This window comes from Ochotona princeps, chromosome 20 (genome assembly GCF_030435755.1).
Source record: "Ochotona princeps isolate mOchPri1 chromosome 20, mOchPri1.hap1, whole genome shotgun sequence".
Classification (NCBI taxonomy): Eukaryota; Metazoa; Chordata; class Mammalia; order Lagomorpha; family Ochotonidae; genus Ochotona; species Ochotona princeps.
Window position 1 is genome coordinate 24,587,494 of NC_080851.1, and position 20,496 is coordinate 24,607,989.

The 20,496-nt window shown below is 54.4% G+C and overlaps 1 protein-coding gene across 3 annotated transcripts in view; it reads left to right on the forward strand.

Moving 5' to 3' along the window:
- The first annotated feature begins 10,059 nt into the window (after window positions 1-10,059).
- The window catches only part of CRHR2 (corticotropin releasing hormone receptor 2), a 35,558-nt gene continuing 25,121 nt past the window's right edge, over window positions 10,060-20,496 (forward strand). For 2 of the 3 annotated variants that reach the window (XM_058678209.1, XM_058678210.1), the window contains exons 1-2: window positions 10,064-10,259; window positions 16,894-16,993. In XM_058678209.1, the coding sequence (XP_058534192.1) occupies window positions 10,188-10,259; window positions 16,894-16,993 (172 nt within the window). In that variant the 5' untranslated portion in view covers window positions 10,064-10,187. Of the gene's footprint in view, window positions 10,260-16,893; window positions 16,994-20,496 lie in introns of all 3 variants that reach the window. The other variant, XR_009247278.1, reaches the window with a different exon arrangement.

Here is a 20,496-nt window from a genome sequence, read left to right on the forward strand (position 1 = left end):
TCTGCTGGGATAAACTGAGCCTTTCACTGCAGGCTTACACCTCCAGCAGCCATTCTTCCAACTCTCCCACAAACAGCCAGTGGATAGGAGGCCAGGGCTCAGCACCCTCAGGTCTGGGCTTGGCCAGGGGCTGGGGACTGGGGACAGGGGAAGGCAGGTGTGGCTCTGGAGTCAGGGGAAGCTTGCTGTGCTGGTGTGCTGCCCTGGGCAATGCCTACAACAGCTCTGATTCTTACCCTTGTCCTCTGTGGCTCCCTGAGGCACAGGCCCAGCCTTGTCTCTAGCTGGCCTTCCTCCTGTGCATTTGTGCCCGGGCTGGATTCTGGAAGCTTCCCGCCAGGACTAGCTCATGGATTTGGACCTTCACAGAACATTGTAACCAGGGCCACACCATCCCTTTACCCCACCACCACCCAAATCAGGGCCTTTACTAAGCACCTACTGTAAGCACTGTGTAGTTGTCTGCAGATGACTGACAAACGTGTGGGCATGTGCTCAGCCTCATGAGGAAGCAGGGAAATGCAAATGAAAGCAGGAGAGAGGCTCACTTGCCTGCATGCAGGTTTGTAAAAGGAAGACAATATTGGCTGCAGACAGGGCTTGGACACTCCTGGGTCTCAGGTGCGGAGGAGCAAATGCTTTCGGAGGATGAGTTAGCAGCATCTATGGAAACACAAGGTGTGTGGATCCATCACCACAGCCATCCCAGTTTCAAGGTCATGCCACATCATTTTCAAGGTCATACCCCACCCAAGACTTACTTGCATTTGTGGCCCGAAGATGGCTGTGCAGAAGTGTTGTCCATGGCATTGTCTGTCGCTGTGGAAGCTGGGGGCTATGCCATCGCTGTTTCACAAGGGCACCGCACCCCACTTTGGTATGTGAGGCAGCTGCTTGCAGGAACTGTGTTCTGTGCCCTATTCATGCCATCACAGAGCAGGCATACATGACTGATGTGCATAAATGATACATGTCAGGAACACCCCAGGATAGCCCACCCAGTGTCTGTGTCCACAGCCTTTCAGAAATAGAGAGAGGAAAATTCAGATGCAAGCACATACATGAAGCTGTGGCCAGCAACTCCAGACACTGAGAACAAACTTCTTGGGGCAGCAGATCCACACTTTACGAGGGCCCGGGGAGATATTTATCTTGTTTCATTTTATTATTACTTTAAAGGCTTTTTCTGTATTTTGTGTTTATTTGAAAGGCAGAGAGACTAAAAGGGACAGCAGCAGAGATCTCCTGTTCACTGGTTGACTCTCCAGATGCCCAGCCAAGGACTGGGCTAGCAGCCATCAAGAGCAAGAATGCTGCCTGGGTCTCCCAGCTGGGGACAGGGACAGAACTGCTAGAGCCAGCACCTGCCGCCCCCCAGGGTGCACATTAGCAGGGTGCTGGACTGATGTGAGCTGTGAGCCTCCCAAGCAGCTGCTTAACTGCTGAGTGATACACTCACCCCTCATTTTACTTTCTAATGATGATGATGTATTTGCATACTTCCTATGTTATTAAAGCTATTTTTTTAAGCAATTACTAGGAGCTTGCAAGTCAGTGGGGACAGCACAGGGGACTCCGGGGCCGCAGAGGGAGGCACAGCATAGAGGGCTGTGCAGTGCAGGACCAGGCAGGTCCCTGGGGGCTGGGATGGTCAGAGCAGGCAGCCTGGAGGAGGGAACCTGCTCCTCCCTCCAGGGTTGCAGGGTCCTCAGGGACTAGAGGGGAGGAGTTGTGCAAGCACAAGTCTGCTATCCAGATGCAAGGATACAAACAGGAAGCAGGATCAGGGTAGCCTTGGAGAGCTAGCCCTGCCCTGGCCACCTCTCCCAGGCTCTGATCACTTGGAGTGCTAAGACAGCCTGCTTGCCCTGCCCTTGGGGCTGCACAGTCAGGACACAGATTAGCAGAGGTAGAAGGTTCAAGGTGTCCACATTGCCTGAACCTCAGGTGCTCCCCTCCTGCCTCCCCCACACATACGTGTGCACACAAACACGTGCACATATACACCCCTTCCCTTTTTTGGACTTTAGCTTCCAAATCTAAGATGAAGGAATTAGGGACAGGCAGGTGTTTGGCCTAGAGGTAAACATGCCAGTTAAGGCGCCTGCATTTCCATATCCCAGCAAAGCCCTGCTCCAGCTGGCTCCTGATAATGCACACCCAGGAAGGTGATGGACTCCTGCCATCCATTCCATCTGGATTGAGTTCTCAGCTCCCGGTTTCCACCTAGCTCAGATCTGGCCACTGTGCGCCTTTGAGGGAGTGAACCAGTGGAAGAAAGCACTCTCTCTCTCTCAAAAAAAAAAAAAAAAAAATAAGGGCCTGGTGGTGTGGCCTAGCAGCTAAAGTCCTCGCTTTGAACACGCCAGGATCCCATATGGGCGCCGGTTCTAATCCCGGCAGCTCCACTTCCCATCTGCTCCCTGCTTGTGGTCTGGGAAAGCAGTCGAGGACGGCCCAAAGCCCTGGGACCCTGCACCCATGTAGGAGATCTGGAAGAAGTTCCTGGTTCCTGATTCCTAACTCCTGGCTCCCGGCTCCGGATCAGCACAGCACCGGCTGTTGCGCTCACTTGGAGAGCGAATCATTGGACGGAAGATCTTCCTCTCTGTCTCTTCTCTCTGTACATCTGACTTTGTAATAAAAATAAATTAATATTAAGAAGAAGAAGAAGACAGGAAAAGGAAAACAAAATTCCAGTTTTCCTGCACAAATAGTAGTAAGAGAGCAGCTTGAAGGGCAAGCGGACTCAGAAATTCAGGGACAGGGAGAACTGGTGCTCTCTTTTTGAAGCCAGCAAACAAGGCTCTGCTAGACACCTGCTGACCTTGGCAGGGGGTGATGGGGAGGGGCTTCCTGCAGAAGGACACTATGGACCGGCAACCCTGACGGCTGAGACTCCGCTCACCACTTTGGAGCCCTGTGTCTTTGCACCCGCTGTTGAATCTTGCCATGTTCCAGCGGCTTCATTCTCAGGATTCATTCTTCATCCCCAGCCAACGGTGGACATTTTCTGCAGTATCTTCACCTGCCACCTTACAAGGCTGCCCAGGATCCTGTCATTACAATCATCGTTCCAAGAGAACTTGCAAAGCCCAGCCTTGGCGAGGCTGAGGTCAGGGGTTTGCTACATGTTTACCTTGCTTATTGGATGCACTTCCTCCAGGGTCTGCACTGCCTCAGCCTTCCCAGAACTGCTGACTCCCTAGGGCAGCCTCCCTGAGCTGTGAGCCCACAGCAGCCACAATGGGGGTGAATCAGGGGCTCTGTGGCTTTCCCCTCTACCCCTCCAAACTCCCCTAGCTCATACCCGGGGGTCAGCTTCTCCCTGTGGCCCCTTAGCAGCCTCTCCCTGAGGCCCCAGGGGTCCTCAGAGGGAAGGAGGGCACCGACTGCCTCATCACAGGCTGACAGTGGGGGCTGGGGTCATGGAGAATACACAAGAGGCTGAAACCCTGAGTTGAGCCCCCTTGGCCAGCAGCTGCTGTGCCGACCAGCTCCCCCAGTGCTGGTGAGGCTGCTTTGTTCTTTCTGTAGAAGCCTGGATGGGGTTTGATTGCTTGCTCCTGATCTGACCCAGAGGCAGATCTATCACCCTTGGAGCTTGTACGTGGAAGGGAGCCAGATACCCAGGCTTCGGGTCCTGCACCAACCCAGGGCCTCACTCTCCCTGCAGCCATCAGCTTCCATGTCCCCAATGGAGACCAGGAGTGTGGGGGAAGGATCCCAGGCCCCAGGCTCTCAAGGCCTGTGGGTTCCCTCCAGGTGACCTGTTGTGTGCCTGTCCTAACCCACGCAGCCCCACCAAGGAGCTGACGGCAGCCCTTCACTTCATGCAGAACAAGCCAGGGTCAGCCTCTCCCTTCTGAAGACCAATTTCAACGTTTTAAAAAGAGCATCTTTCTGCCTGTTCCTTCAGGCTATTAATGTGTCTGTAATAGTCAGCTCCTTGTGATTATAACAAAATTCCTAAGACCAACTACTTGTGGCTCACTGTGGCTCACAGTATCAGAGGGTCACCTCCCAAGACCGACCAGGCCGACTCCATTGGCTGGGTACCTGCACAACTTGAGAACGACAATGGCAGTGGGCATGCTGGGAAATGAGCAAGTAGAGCATCAGGAAGCAGACGGAGCAGCTGGGCCCCACTCGGCTCCCATCACCAACCTCTCATAGGAATCATCTTTCCCAGGCATGCCTTCACTGGCCGAAGGCCCTCCCACTAAGCTCACCTCCCGAAACCTGGAACTGGACTCGGCCTCCACCTTCTCTGCACACACTCAGTTTATGATTTGGGGTTGAAACAATTGCATGAGTTCAGGAACCCAATCTTGTTCAAAGCATGGCAAAATACTGGAGAATAAAAGTAAGATGTCATTATAACTGTTTGGATCCAGGGTTAGCTGCGTCTAACCATGTCACAACAGACAGATGCGTAAGCTTTAGCCACACTCAGTGGGAGGAATTTTTCTCTGCGCTCTCCCCCATGCATCCCCAACTATAGCACAGAGCATTCCCACGCAGCCTGCAAGACTCCCAAGCAAACGCAAACCAAGGGATGTTCAAGGTCAAACACACAGCCCTGTGAGGCACATTGGCGTGGAGCTGTGTTGTACATCAACCTATCAAGGCTCGGGTGCCCTGGTGTTTGGGTCAAGCATTTGCTCAAGCAGATGAAGGTAGTAAGCTGAGTTGGAGGCCACAGACCAAAAGGCCTGCCTCCTGTGACTATCCTGTCAGGACACCCCTTCCCCAGGATGTTTTATCCTCATCCCGGATCCGGGGCAGGGTCACTATATCAATGTATATGTTGAGCAACTCGTGGAATTTTGTGGAGATGTTATCAACTCCCCAGGTGACCTCATCACTTCCTAACAGGAGGTGCTGGCTGTCTCTTCCAACAGAGATAGGGATGAGAGAAGGTGTTAAGGGTGTGCCCCCCACTTGTCTCCCCCCACCCGTTTTTTCTCTCTGGCCCACTTTAAGCCTATGTGTGTGTGTCTGCTCTCTTACCTTCTAAACAGCTCTTGTCACTTTGCATGCCATGTATCCACCGTGGGGAAAGTTAGAGCCCACTCCTACACCCCTGTGAAGGTGTGCTTTAGAGGTGACTCTGAGTGAAGCAGATCGCCTTCTGTCATTTGGTGAGCCTCTTTCAACTGGCCCTCAGTGACCTCTGGGCCCCCAAGCGATGGCAAGTGGTGCCTGAGCCCAGCACAGGCAAAGTCAGAGGCTGCTGAGCCAGGTGCCACCGACGAGGAGCAAACAGGTTTCCGCCCAGCCAGCCAAAGGGCAAAGCAGAGCTTCCATGTAGCTGGAGAGGCTGCCCCCCAACCAAAATGGCAGTTGAGAGGTCCAGGGAGATCTCCTATGTGGGTCTGTGCAAGCCATGGAGAGGAGCCAAGCCCAGACTGTGTAGCTGGGACTGGAGCCAAGAGTGACCATGAGAACGTAGGATCCCTGGAGACCGTCAGCATCCCGGGAGGTCACAGGCACTCCCCTGGGAAGAGGAATAGCGTGCTCATGACCACTGCAGTCAAATCCCAGAGTGAGTGGCTGTCACTACACAGCCACAAATACAGACGGGAAGAGAAACAGCCACAAACAGGAGGGGTATGACCTTCCAAAGCATGGCCACCGGAAGGCAGGGCGTGACTTCCCTTAGCTTCATGCTCCTTGCTCGGGCTTCTCTCTGGCCTAAGCACCAATGAAGGTGTCTCAGCAGCCCAGCCATGGTCCTGATCCCTGGCCCCATTTCATAAATGAGGTGCCTGGTGGGGTGCAAAGGGAAAAAAAGCCTCCAGCATCCCTCTGCCCCTCAGTTCATGATGAGAACCACATGACTCAGGCGGAGGGCAAAGCTTGCAGCCTCTGACCTCCTTCTCACACTCCTCTACTTCATCCCTGCAGCCCTTAGAAAGGCACGCCACTACTCACTACTATGGATGGCACACGAACCACAGACACCATGTCTTAGAGCTCTGGAGAGGCCCACATCTGTAAACTCAGGTCTCCCTTTGCCTGTCACTAAGTCACTAAGGCCACCCCATGACATCATCCTACCCTAATCTCCTCCCAAACACCCTTCTACACCCACCCCACCCACCCCCTACAAGGCATCAGCAATGCCAAAATCTGAGAATTCAGTTTCCAACACCTGGGATTTGGAAGGAAATTTATCCCAAAGCATGGCCTCTGATCCTACTCCAGGCTCCCTCCTCGGCTTGACAGGAAGGCTGCTGTGATGGACACAAGCAGGCAGCTCCCTGTCTTGCAAACCTGACACTGCTAGCCCAGGGCCTTATTCCCTCATAGAGACAGATTAGCCCCCAGCTGCCCAGGGGAAGGGCTGAGCCCAGGCCTCCCACCCCAGCCATGCTCAGCACTCAGCTTTGATTGACATGCTGGCTCCTACCCTCTGGGCAAACTCCAAGCTCAAGGCCCTATGAGGCAACAGAGGGAGGGACCTCTGGTCCAGAGAAGGGGGAAAGAATGGGTATCTTGGCCCATCTCACCCTACCAGCAAGAAGAGGCCTCTTGTGGGGTGGTTCTCCAGTTCTCCACCTGCTTGGCTGTTGGAAGGTGGCACATGCGACTGCTGAGGTCCCTCCCAGCCCCAACCTTCTCCAGGAGCAGTGTCAGGACCAGAGCACAGATCACCACAGCAGAACATCTGACCACCCAGGCTCTCCTCCTTAGCACTGGTCCTTGTAAGGACATGGCCCAGCACACCTCCCAGATGCCTAAAACTGAAGCCTGATTCCAACCGCAAGGCTATGTCACAAGGTTCAAGCTAAGTCAGATTGAATAGTAATGCTTCTTTGGGTGCAAAAATGTTCTGAAATCCATGCATGATCTTTTTCATTATATGCATTCTCCATGAACTTTTTTCTTTTCTCTTTGTTTTTTTTTTTCAGATTTGTTTACTTTATTGGAAAGGCAAATTTACAGAGCGAAAGAGAGACAGAGACAGAAAGATCTTCATGTGTTAGTTCACTCCCCAAGTGGCTACAAGGTCCAGAGCTGAGCCCATCTGGAGCCAGAAGCTTCTTCTGGGTCTCCCACGCAGGTGCAGGGGCCCAGGATACAAAATAACAGTAAGATCTTGCCACATATTTCTGGGCAGCTGCTGTCCACATGGGTCCTCCCAGTGGGCGCCCATTACAAACAGGAGAGCTGGGAGGAAGGGGATGGAATGGGTGAGAAGTGTAACACCAAAGTCACAGGGCATTCTGGAGCACGAGCAGAGGGGGACCTCCTCCCCAGGGACCCAGGGTGACCTGTCCTGCACCGTCCTCAGGATCTCCTCTTTGAGTCTCTGCCCAGCTCAGTCATAGTGCCAACTCCTCCCAGGACAGGGCACAGCTGTGAAACCACAGTCATGACAGCCGGAGCCAGGCCCCAGAGCCAGAACCATCCCAAGAAACACAAGCCCTACAGCTGTTCTGATATAAAGTCTATTTCTCACACATGATGACCTCTTTCTCCTGAGATGTGAATGGCAGTGGAGTTGTATTGTAACACCTGCTTGGGCCTGGTGTCCCTGAACCAGGGTTAGGGGTGGGAGGGGAGAGGGAAGACAGCTCTAGGCTGGAAGTCCAGAAAACCTAAAGGCAAAAGATGAGATACGAATTCTACATCAGCAAAACCAATGCCTGCGCTTCCCACAGCACTGTGAAATTGAGTCCTGGAATTTCAGAACAAAATAGTCTCTGCAGTCTGAAGTTTAACCTGCTGTGATCACAGCTACAATAAGCAGAGCACCTCACACCCTCATGGCCATGTTTGACTCCAAGGTCAGCAGAGCAGGGTGTGTGATTCAGCGTCTCACGTGCTGGGGCTTTGGGGTCCAACAATCTTTGCCTCTGGTGGGAGACATGGAGATCCTGTGAGGCAGGGCAGGATTCTGGCTGGCAGTACATTTGCTTCCCCCTACCCACCCCTGCCGTCCCAGGCCCAGAGGAGCATCGTAGCTGGCCCCCTCCTGGATTTATGCAGGGGCTGGGCTCAACCCATAGGCATGGGATGGATGGGTGGGTGTTATGCATTTCCCTGATTACCTGTTCAGTTGTTTCCTTTTCCTTCTCATCTGTTGACTGCTTCTATGCTGGTCAGAAAGGCTTGCACCTGGCCTGACAGAGGGGATGGCTCATAACAGCTGGCTGCCCTCTCCTTTGGCCAGGCTGTCCATGACAGACAGAGAGACAGACAGAGACCCCATACCGAACAAAGTCCCAGGGGAGGCTCTGATTGGGTCATTTCAGATTAGCTGTCCGTTGCTGTCCCCAACCATGGTGGGCGGTCATGGCGAAGAGGGTCCTGTCACCTATCCAGCTGCATCAGCTGCATCAGACCCATCTGTGGGGCCAGCTGCCAATCAATTCACATGATCAAAGTCAGGTTCAAATTGCCGTGGTGGCAAAAGAGCTGGTGGTTGGGAGGCAGGAACAAGCATCCCAAAGACTCCTAGATGGCCATGTTGTGTTGCTACAGGAGTACTACCTTGCGAAGAGCAGAGATTTTGCCAGTGCCTCCTTCCAGGGGGCTGGGAAGGCCTATAGAGTGCAACACTGGAGCAGAGATGGGAGCCTTTCTCAGAAAGATGGACCATTCCGGAATGAAACAGACATCCAGTGCAGTCCAGGAAACCAAGTGTACCCGTGTCCCTCCAGTCCCTTGACTATACAAAGCACATGGGTCACTTCTAGGAGGGCATTTTCAGAAACCAACAGCCTCCCCCAGCCCAAGGCCCACAATCTGTAGTGCAAGCTAATGCGTGGCTGTGTCTTCTCCACTTGTCAGCTCTCGCAGGCTTGCAGGCAACCCTGGGCAGGCAGAGACAGGTCTGGGACAGAAAACCCCAGGGCTCCAGACCTATGTTTATTTTTGCTGTCTTTGTACACATTCCACTCAAGGTTGAGGCCAGACTGCTTCAACTCCAGTCCCCAGTGACCAGGAAGATTCCTGTGCACTGAGATGTGAAGGAAGCATTACCAGGAGAGGCAGGTGGGAGAAGTGATAAGGCAGGACCCAGGCCAGAAAGATGCCAGCCAAGTCTTGGCCTGGTCCCTGGCTCCTGGTACCCCAGAAGATGCCCAAAGCCCAGATTGAATGTGTACAGCCCCTACCCCAAGTTAATGGCAGCCTCTGTGGTGATGGTGCCCAAAGGCAGGGCCTTTGGGAGACACTCAAAGTGAAATGAGGTCCTGATGGGTTCCGTCCACCAGACAACACAGCAGGAAGGCAACCTGGAGGAAGGGCCTGCAGGGGTGGAGGCTCCAAGGGAGAGAAAGGTGTCCCAAGGCCAGGAGATCAGAAGGCACGGTTCTCCCAGGCCTCCACCTGCCTCTCCAGGGAAGAGTTCAGCCCCCCAGCTAATCACATTCCTCAGATGCTTTTCTTCTGTGGCTAACCATAGTGGGTGCTGCTTAAGCTTTTTAACCCCATGCGTCAGGGCCACTTGCCACAGCAGTGTGTTCATGGCCAGCCCTGGCTGACACCAGTCTCTCTCAGACCTTGGATGCACAATCCCTGGGCAGGCCTGGGCATTGCTATCATTGCTGTTTTGCTTTGGGCTGTTCTTGTTTCTGAACCCTTGTTTCCAGGGACCACGGTTAGGCATGCAGAAACATGGGAAGACGGAAGCCATGGGCCCCTGCCCCAGACTTGTCCATGATTTTCACTTTGCTGCCCTTGTACTTGACACCTCAGTCTGTGTCACTATGTGCGCATTTCTGAGCCATTTTAAAGGCAGTGAGGAATCTGGGGGCCCTGGAACTTCAGAAACATGTTTCTAAGAACATGGCCGGTCCCTCTGTCACAGCCTGGAGAGGTTTTTTGGATCCTCTCACCTGGGACTATCCCTGTTCAGCTCCTCTCCATCGCCATTGGGGAGCCCAGGTAATGCCAGGACCCTGCCTCTATGGGCTGCAGAGTGCACTGGTCCCCTTGGCTGCTGAGCCAGAGGCGGCTGCCCAGCACCAGCTATAAATAACCTGGAAGGGGTGTGTGCAGGCTGTGGGCGGTGTCACCTGCTGCCCTGGGGGAACGGTCCTTGTGCCCAAGGCCTTATCTTGGCCTTCCCTAGTGAGTGAGGAGGGTCAGGGACAGAGCCTGAGTGGGGACCCTCTCATCAGCAGCTGCGGTGCCTGCTTACCCTGGCCCTGGCCCCTGGTCTCTGCCACAGCATGGGGGATCCCACAGCACCCCCAGGACTCCTCCTCTTCTTGCTTTGCCTCCTCCCACCACCACTGCTTCAAGTAAGTGGGGAGCTGAAGGGGGAATCAGGGAAGTGGGGACACCTGGAACCAAAAGCTCCCTGATATTCAGCCTGGGATCAAGGGGTTAGAGATTGTAAACCTGCTGGTGTGTGGAGAAGAGACTGCATGGCTGGGATGGAACAGGGAGCTACCTGGAGAGGTACAGCAGGCTTCTGGGGTGCAGCTCTAGTGTGCTGGTAGGGTGTACCTTTGCCAGAAATTTCATGCTCCCTGCCTGCTTCCTCCTAAGCTCCAGCCTCCCCTGTTGCCCACCACTGTGGCTTCATCCTTCCCTCCTGTGGAACCTGGCATTAAGCAGTGCCCAAGATCAAGTAAGCCATGGGGAGAACTGAGCCCTCCAAGGGGCTGTAGAGATTCGAGGCTCCCTGCACCCCAAGGCCCCATGGCCAGAAGCAGGTGTGCTCACGGGGCTGGGATCAGGGGCTGAAGATGTGAGGATGAGGGTAGGGGGGCATTGTCCCCAGAAAGGCCTCTGAACCTCTCGCCCATTCTACAGATGGGAGCACTAAGGCTCTGGAGCGAGGTGAACCTGCCCCAGGCCACACTTCTCATGAAGAGAAGCTGTGGCATAGAAGGGTCTGGGAGCTAAACAGGGACAGAGGCAGGTCTGTTCCTGTTTGGACTCCTCCATGCACCAGCCCCAGATGCTCCTGTCAGGATCTCAGTCTCCGTAGAAGCACAAGGAGAACCAACACACTGAGCAGCCATGGGACACAGGTGATGCCCAGCCAGGCCTGTGGCACCGTGACCTTGCTGGCAGAACTTGCCCAAACCCCAGCTCTGCCACTCACCTAGTGTCCTCGGACCCTGATATCCTTCTCAGTAAATTGAGGATACTACTGGTACTCATTGAATAGGGTCACACGAGGATCAGCTGAACTAACACAGGTCAAGTGCACAGTCAGGGGTCCGGCATAGAGGAAGCACTCAGTTAATGCATGCCAACTGTGGAGCTGTTCCAGGCACCCCTAGAGCAAGCATGGGGCTCCCAAGGTCCCTGGCCAAGTGAGAAGCAGGGTGGGCAGTGTAATCATGCCATACCCTTTGACTGATATCACATACTGCATTTTGGGACCCCCGGAGGCTGTGGACTGGATCCACCTCTGCCCTCCCGCGTAACTCTTGGTCTTTGCCCCACTCCATCTGAGCCTAGATGCCTTCCAAGTGAGCAGCGAGCTGGGTGCTGTGGCAAAGACTGCCCTCCAACCCTTCCCTCTAGCAGCCATGCTGCCAGCAGTCCAAGTGAGCAGCGAGCTGCTGGCTGCTGCCCTAAGGGCCTGGTCGGGTCAAGAACTGGAGACCCGAGATGACGCTATGCACTCAGCTTCTGAGTCAGCCGGGGCTCTCCAGATGCCCCAGCCCAAGACATAGACAAGGGGCCTTGCCCAGTGCCATGCCACCTGCAACAGCTGCAGGATAACAAAACCTTGCTCTTTTTAAAGCCAAAGCCTTCCTTGCCCTGGGCCTTGGCAATAATCGGATTTAGTTCTGGGTCCTTGGCCAATGATTCTGAACTTTCTGCTTGTTGGGAGATGAGAATATGGGACTCGGAGCAGGTAGAATGAAAGGAAGGTGGCCACGAAGGCCTGACTCCCTACCCTGGTGTATATTCGCCCTGGGGAGGCGGTACACAGGGCAGGGACACCAACCCTGATAAAATTCATGACCAGCAAAGCTGGAAGGAGTGATACTCATTGATTGTGGTAATTGGAACTAAAAAAAAGATGGCAGCAGGATCCCGGTGAAGAAATGGGGGGTAGGGACAGGGGGAGGGCTGCTTCCTAGGAGAGAAGGCAGAAAGCAGGCAGTGCCATTTTGGAGAGGTAACCCTGGCCCAGCCATATCCCGGGACTCAGAGCAGTCAGCGGTGTGCCCCTAGTGCTCCCAGGGTCCCCCAGGGTAGCTTCGGGGGAGCTCCTGGGGCAGCAGTGCTGTTCTGCCAGGCGCTGTGCCGGGTGCTTCACACCAACTCAGGAGAAGTGAACACGTTCGTTCAGGGAGTAAGCAGAGACCCAGCAAGTGGCGTACTTGGAGCTGCTCCTCTGTGAAGACCCCAGGCAACCCCGGGCTCCTCTTGCCAGGGTTCAGCTGTCTTTGGGAGACCTCCAGAGACCTTTGGGAAGCAACCTGCTCTCTCAGCCTCTACTCTGTCTCAGGAATTCCATGGCCTCTGGCCCTGGGTCTCGGCTTCTGAGGATGGGGTAGGAGGAGGGAGAGACTTGCTCCTGAGAGAAAAGGGAACACAGAGAAGAGCCCGCAGTCTCTGCCCAATACAGGATGCATGTCCAGCCCTCTCTGGAGTCCAAGGCCATGGCCCGTTCATCCCCATCCCAAGGACACACAGGCACACATATGTGCACAAATGTACACTGGCATGAATGTGCACACACACAAACACACATGCAGGGGTGAGCAGATTCACAGGCCCACGTGTGTGTGTACACACACATACAGGGCCAATCACAGAGCCATTTGCCGGAAGCCCATTCTTGCAATGACTTCTCTCCAAACTCCCCTCCCTCTGAGTGTTTTCTGACCAAATTATCGAAGCCCCATTCTTGCATTTTGCTGATGTTTAAATATGTGGAAGCAAAGCAAGTTGCCTGGGGGCATTGCCTGGTTAATGTAGCACTCCTGCTAAGTCCCACATATGCAGCACTTGACTTACTATGGCACTATGCCAAATCCTTGGCTGGCATTCTCTGCTTTATCTACTTGCAACCATTTTAAGGACTGCACGACCAAGTTGTCTAGAGCTGTTCCTTCAAAATTCTAATTTCTAAAGATGTCTTTTCAATTCTGCTGGGGAGGAGGGGAGATGAACCTGCAAGCTCATGCTGTACATTTCATGTAATGGCTGCCATAGCTTGTCACATGCTGGGCGCTGGTTGGGGCAGACACACACAGAGGCACCCCTGGAGGCAACTGGGCACTTAGCCCCGCTGCACAGATGAGAATGTCGGGGTGTGGGCAGGTGCCAGGGTCTTTGTGCTGGCCAATGGCAAGGTCCTGATCCCGGCCAATCATCTGGAATCCAAATTCTCTTCCCGGAAGAAAATTTGAATTGTAATAGCATCTAATGTTCATGTGAAGCTATCTTTAGGACACGCAGTCAGACACCAAAGCCAATCAGAGGAAGAGTGACTATTAGGTAAAGCACAAACAGGGTTAGTCCATAACTGAGATAATTTTAGGCCAAGTGAGCTGTTACAGGCCTGTCTGCCCGCCAGCTCCCTACCCACAAAGGGGACTTAAGTGCCCGCTCTGTCCCCTCCCTCTTCTCTCCCCACCCCTGCACACTGCACCTGTGTGACAACCCAGGTGAGAGGAGAGAAGGGAGCCCAGGAATCCGGAAGTCACAGCCAAGGAAATGAGCCTGGATGAGGCAGTGCAGGTTGACCTGCGGCTGGAAGGAAGAGCAGGTATCCTGAGACAAAGACCTCTAACCTCGGCAGACTGGGTACTAGAACCCCTGGTGTGGCCCAAGGCTCCTCACTGGAGCTCCCGCCTTCTCCAAGTGGGAACCGAGCCACCAAAGTCTCCTCCTCCAGAAAGCCTGCTCACATGCTCCAGAAAGGATGTTCCTTCAGCCTCTGCACCAGCCAAGCTTTGCTCTCCCACTGCCCCTCTGCAGGACAGTGCACAGTCCAGGCTGCTTCCTCCCCTTTTCTCTTTCCTCCCTCCCTCCCTCTCCTCTCCTCCTTCCCCCTAACTCCGCCCTTCCCGAGAGGCAGAACCTGAGCTCAGGCTCAATGAAAGCAGCTGAATGAAAGCAGGGGTGGGAGGAACCCTGCCCTCCCAGCCAAGTCCTCCCTGACCTTGGGCAGCTGACCTGGGAGGAGGTTAGGGAGGGTGCTCACTGCTGTGTCCACCACTCCACCTGCTCCCCCTTGGTCCTGCAAATCTGCCCAGCTTAGTCCGGGGGCTAATTTTAGATGGAGCTTGGTTGCCAGGCCTAGGACGGAACACTCAGCCGGGCCAGACCCTCTGGCTCCGGGGAAGTGGCACCTCGCTGACCAGGCTGACTCCAGGGGCACACTCAGGTCCTGCCTGGCTGGGGCCCAGCATCTGGGGAGGGTAAAGAGCAGCTGCAGCCCTGGCTCTGACCCAGGCTTCCTTCCCGAGGCCCCACCCTCTCCTCTTCCCATTTCAGGCCAATCATCTGAGAGATGGCTGAGAGAAGAAAAATCCCACCAGCAGGAAAAACTCCCAGAACTGGGGGAGGTGGGTAGGAGTAGGTCAGTTAGTTCACAAACAAGGCTCACCTGCTATGTGCTTAATAGGTGGGAATGCAGATCCTGGGTGCAACTTTTTCCCAATGGGCTGCAGACCAGGCAAACTTCCATTTATCACTAACTCAGAACCTCAGGGGGCTCCTGGGGGCTCAGAGATTGTGGGATTCTCCCTTATGCAGAGCCTCGGGCACCTGGTATAGTCTGCCCCAGAATATGCGCACACCCCAGGATCCAGCTGTTGGCTTCCATCCCCTTTCAACCTTGGATGTGGCAAGCTTGGATGTGCCCCAAGCTTCAAAATTATCCCATTCAGTCCACTTCGGCCATGCCCTTCAGGCCTGCACGTCCTCCTGCAGGACCAGCCTTCCTTCTTGCACTGGGGTCTAGCCTATGCTTTTCTTACTTGCTACATGGCCCAGGCAGTTGAATTCCCCTCTCTGGGCCTCACTTGCCTCACTTTTAAAATGAGACTATTTGCAGATACTGCAAAAGCTATTGCATTGAAATGAGCAGGTGTCCCCAGCTGTGCCAGCATGGGGACCATCAGAGAAGATCCCCACGGTCTTAGCTGAGGCCTGGGGGCTGCTCCCAACTCCACTTCTCATTTGCTGGTCCAACTCTTCCACATCCCAACCCACCTGGTCAGGACTGAGCACAGCAGCCTGAGCCTTCCTGTCTCCACCAGCCAGGCACCTGCTCATCAGAGAACACAAACCCTGGCTTCATCAGGCAGGTGACCTCCTGTTCAACCTCTGTGCACTCCAACACTTGGCTCAGAGACCAGCACTCAGGCCATGTGGGGCTATCCTTGCCTTGGGTAGGGCCTGAAACCCTCCTTGGAAGGATCCAGGGTTTTCCCTCCTCAGCTCCCCTCATTCCATCAGGGGGCTCCCTGAGTTAACAAGGCCTTTCTGATGACCAAGAAGTGCCACTTCCTGCAGACAGCAAAACCCTTGCCCCCTGTGGCAGCCCCCTGCAGGTAGCCTCTTACAATACCCAAACATGTACATGTGTATAGCATGTACACACTTTATGCACACACAGTGCCCAGCCATGCCCTTCTGCACCTGGCATAGTGGGCAGCTGGGCAGAATACAGGTGTCCTGTGAGTACCTGTGAGTGCTTCAACTCTCTGACTAGGTGCAGGCATTAATTCAAAGCTCTAGGGCACCAGAGTATGGCTGGACATGTGGCTGCCAGGCGTAGCATAGGAAATGCATGGAGGCCAGTGTGGGGGACGTGCTGTATGAGGGTTGTGGTCGGCAGGGACACCAGGGGCAAACACTGGCACAGGAGTTAGGAGGGGGAACATCTAACTGGCAGAGAAAGAGGGGTGGAATGGAGCTTTTTGGGATCCCAGAGTTAGGAATGGCAGTGTTGGGAGGGGTACACACATAAGTGCAAGTATTCCCGGGCACCCAGGTCAGAGAGCAGGTACAGCCGTGGCCTGGGGAAGAACAGGCCAGGGGTAGAGCTGCAGGCCCAGTCACCCAGTCCTCCCCAGCCTCTCTGTGAAGGGTGCCCATTCCAGCTCTGCCTTTGTGAGTGGGCAAACTCCTACATATTCCTCAAAGCCCTCATCAGCCTCAGCCCTTCCTGGAGGCTCCTCCAGCTTTCCTTAGTAAATTGTCCTTGCTTTGAGGCAGGTCCCCACTACATCTTTCCCACCAAAAGGTGCTCCCCTTCAAGGGCAGATACCTCCAGAACCCACCTTATGTTCAGGAGCTGGGGTCCTGGGAAATTTACATTTGGGGGGTTGGAGTATGGCCACTGTTGCAGCAGTCACATTGGCTCCTTGGTCTCAATTGGCACTGCAGCTCCTCTCATTTTCCTTACTCATCTTCCTGCTCGTCCCACCTCTTCCAGGACAAGCCAATCCAGATTTAACTGTCTATCTCACGTCTTAACCAACGCCTTTCCCTGCTTACCTACATGACACACCACTTCCCATCCTTCCTACCCTTTCTAACTGTAGAGGATCCCCACCTGTCCTGGGACCACCAAGGACAGTCCTTAGGTGTCCCGCCAGGGTCCAATATCCAGCAGATGTTCTGCAGATGTCTGACAGGAGTTGGCAGAGAGGAGGGAATGAAGAAAAGCTGAGAGATCCCGCACCAATGAGAAAGAGACAGATTTTGGATAGGGCAGGGGAACAGAGCTGGCTCTTGCCTCAGACACCAGGGTCCCAGCCCTGGCCAGGTCACTGTTGTGCTGTGTGGCCCCAGGCCTGCCCTGCATGGTGAAGGGAAGAAGAGTGAGCCCAAGTAACAGAACAGAGTGGAAGGGGGGGACACCCACAGACCAAGAACTCACCTTGAGCAAGACTCATCAAGAGTCAGCGGAGCCTGACCTCTGACCCTCACCCTTGTTCTGTCTAGGCATCCGGGCTGAGCCAGGGACCCAGAGACCAGTCCCTGAGGACACTACTGGAACAGTATTGCCACGGGCCCAGGCCCCCAGTCCTCACACAGCTACCAGGTATGCACATCCTAGGACTCTGAGTGGGGCAGCCAGGGGAAAGGGAGGAGCTCTCCCGGGTCAGCCTAGTTTAGCAAGGCTCTTGAAGAGGCCAGCATTAGTCCTGCTTTGCTGACTGCTTCACCGGGTCCTAGGGCAGGACCCTTCCCCATTTGTGTATCTGGCTCTTACTCAATGGAAGCCTTCCTGTTCCCAGCTGTCTTTGTCAGCCCCTGAAGAAGTCAGGGGCTGGTGCTCAGGAAAGGGACAAGCTCTTTGCTCTCCACCTCGCACAAGACAGGTGTAAGGAATAAAAACAGCTCCAGTTGCCGTGGCTACAGGTGTGGCCTCCTGGTGAGGTCAGTGAAGCAGCAGCTGGGCCCTGAGCTCTGTCACTTTGAAATTTCCAGCACCAAGAAAAAAAGGGGATACCCAACCTGGGCTGTGTCCAGCAACCATCAGAGGAATGGAGGCCTCTCCTTCCAGGAGAGCCCCCCACCTTGCTCTCAGCAGATCTGCCACACCTTCCCCCTGCCCTCCTCCTTCACTCCCTCCAGCAGGTGCCACAGACTCCACCCCGATCCCTTGGCCCAAAGTGGGGCACCCCCTCCCTGCCTCTGAATCCGAGCTGTTTGCAAAGGGATCCATATGATTTCTGTAAAACTAAGATAATGCAAAGAGGACAACGCATGCTCCTTATCCTTCAACCCAGAAAGTTCCCAATGCCTTCCATCCCTCATAACTTTCTGGATAGAGAACTTGTGGCTTCCATTCATTTGTCTTTTATATATATATATATATATATATTTGTCTTTTACATACATACATATACCGAATTGAGATGACACTGTGTCTATCATTTTTTAACCTGCTTATCCTCTGAAGGCTTAGGGTGACCATGCCCTCATGTCGTTAAACATTCATCCATGGCATTGCTGGTGGTGCTGCCCAGCAGCTAGCCAGAGCAGGGATGCTCACCCCCCATTAACCAGTCCCCTGTGGTGGATGTCTGAGTGCTTAGGATGACCCAGAGGCCCCTGAAACACTGGCGTCCTCTGTCGTGCCTGGTGAATGGGGAAAATACACAATGACTCACATAAGTTCAATGCCAAGCAAAAGCAAGCACTCCACAACTGAGACACCCCTTACTAGTGAGAAAACGGAAGGAAAATCAGAGCCAAGGGATGACACACACCACACTCAAGAGAGCACTGCCTCCCGGGAAGGCATTTATAAATACATAACTGACCAGTGATGGTCTCGGGTGGAGTTGAGTGGCGGGCGCCTGAGAGTCCTTGCAGGCAATGGATGGCCATAAAAGGAAAGCCCAGCATGAAGTAAAGTAAGGCCACGCACGGGCCGACAAGGGGCTGCAAATCAAAGACTGGGCTCCATTCAGCCGTGTGCCCCTGAGATCCAAAGAAAGCAAGAATACACAGCAACAATGATGACTCCAAGCAGCCTGCAAATGGATGACTTCAATGTTATTCATCGCAGAGGCATAGATTTGAAAAAATGTGAGGCTGATGATATATATTCTGCCTATAGGCAAGATCAAGGTCCAAATAGATTCAAGCACGCCTTGAAATAGCTCTCCAATCCAGCACACACACACACACACACACACACACACACACACACACACGCCAGAGGTGGTCACATGGGAAAAGAACCTTGGTCCAAGAGTCCAGGAGACAGGGTCCTGGGCTTCCCCCAGCTCTGCTGCCCAGTCCTTTGCTCTTCAGCACTGACTCACTGAGCACCCACCGTGGGCACCCTGGTGGATGCTGGGGACCTGAGGTGGACAGAACCAGCCCTGTCCTGGTGGAGGATATGGGAGGCAAGACAGTAGCCTCGGGATGATCATGGCCAGGCCCCAGTGGACAGGGGCAACACAGGAAGCCCCCTGACATAGAACAGAGGAACTGGGAGCTTAGCTGCGTGCTGGAAGGGTGGGTGGGAAGGAAGGACTGGGCTAGGAGCCCTTCGGAGAGGATGAGAGGCTAAATCACAATGATTACATGTCTCTTGAGACCTTGGGGTGCTGCGGAGATGAGCAGCTGGGAGGCAGTGATGATGATGGAAGTGGGGGGGGGGATCCTTGTCTCCCAGCCTCTCATCGCCCATCTGTAAATGTGAAGGTGAGATCACACAGGTAGCAGAGGCCCTGCTTGGCACCCTGAGGTCAACGTGAAGACACCAAGCCTTTTCCAGAGTTCCAAAGCAGAGCAGGGTAGGGGCATGGAGGAGACAGGTATCTGGCCAGAGAGCACGGGTCTCTTTGCCTGCTGGGAGAGCGACTCTCTGAATCCCAGCAGCCCCCACTCTGCCCGCCCACCACAACTTCCAGGAAAGCCCACTGTCAGTGCTCCAGATCTGCCCAAGCAAAACCCCTGCGGGTGCCACATGACCCCCGACAGTCCCTCCCAGATGCAAGAACACCCTGTCCCCAAAGCCCTGTGTGCCCTCCATGGCAAGGGACAAATGGGAGAGAGTAAACCTAGCACTGTGACTCCATGCATCTCCACTGTCTCTGCATGCTACCATGATCCATGCACAGTGTGCAACAGGTGTGCCTGGAGCTCTCTGCCCCGCCCCACAGCTGACATCTGAGGTGGGCTGAGGTAGGGGAGGCAGCTACCTCACCCATGCTGCTCACAACACACCTGGCACCCTTACCTGTACCTGTTCGCCAGTATGTCCTGTCCCCGCCAGCATGGAAATGTACAGACTGTCCCAAACACTTCTCTGCTGATGACTGCAGGACAGGGCCAGCCTGCAGCCCAAGGAGTCAGCCACCATCTCAGGGACCTCCTGTCCACTTCTGCTCTCTAACTTGGCAAAAGCACTCAGACATTTTCATACTTGAACTTAATCTAATAGAGCAAAGTCTCAGCTCTTTCCAATGTCAGCTCCTTTATTCATTTGCAAACACTAAAAAGCCAGCTGAAAAATCAATTTGTTCCCAAACCCACTACCTCTTCCAGCTTAGCATGTCTATAATAATAAAATCAATGACAAGATGGCTCTGCATCCTGCCAACCCAGGCATTGTGGCTCTGGGCTTAGGCCCCATCCTGCCCGTTCTGACTTTGTCGCTGAAGAACCTCTGTGCACTGCATTGTTCTTCTGGTAGGAGCCCTGCAAGCCCCCCAGGCCAGTGTCCTGGTCTGCAGAAGTTGAGGGGTGTGAACCAGGAGGCCTCACCTCCCTGGAGCTTGCTAATTCCCTGGGGCAGAGTTGATCACTCAAGTTCAGAGGGACTGCTCCCTCCTCTGGCCCCACCCCCAAGGATATCCCAGAGGGACCCTGAAGGACACGGTTCCATCTGGGAACCAGAAGCAGGAGTCCGCTGGATGGGGCTGGGATGGCCTCCTATCCCCCTTATCCCCCACCCTGGCTCACACAGAGGATAACCCCCTCTGGAAGCTCTGTCTCACGGGGGCCCTGCCAGCAACAGGCCCCTGAGAGACAGCAACGCTCAGCCATGTCTTAGCACCCTCTTGCTCGCTGGCTGGCTGGCTG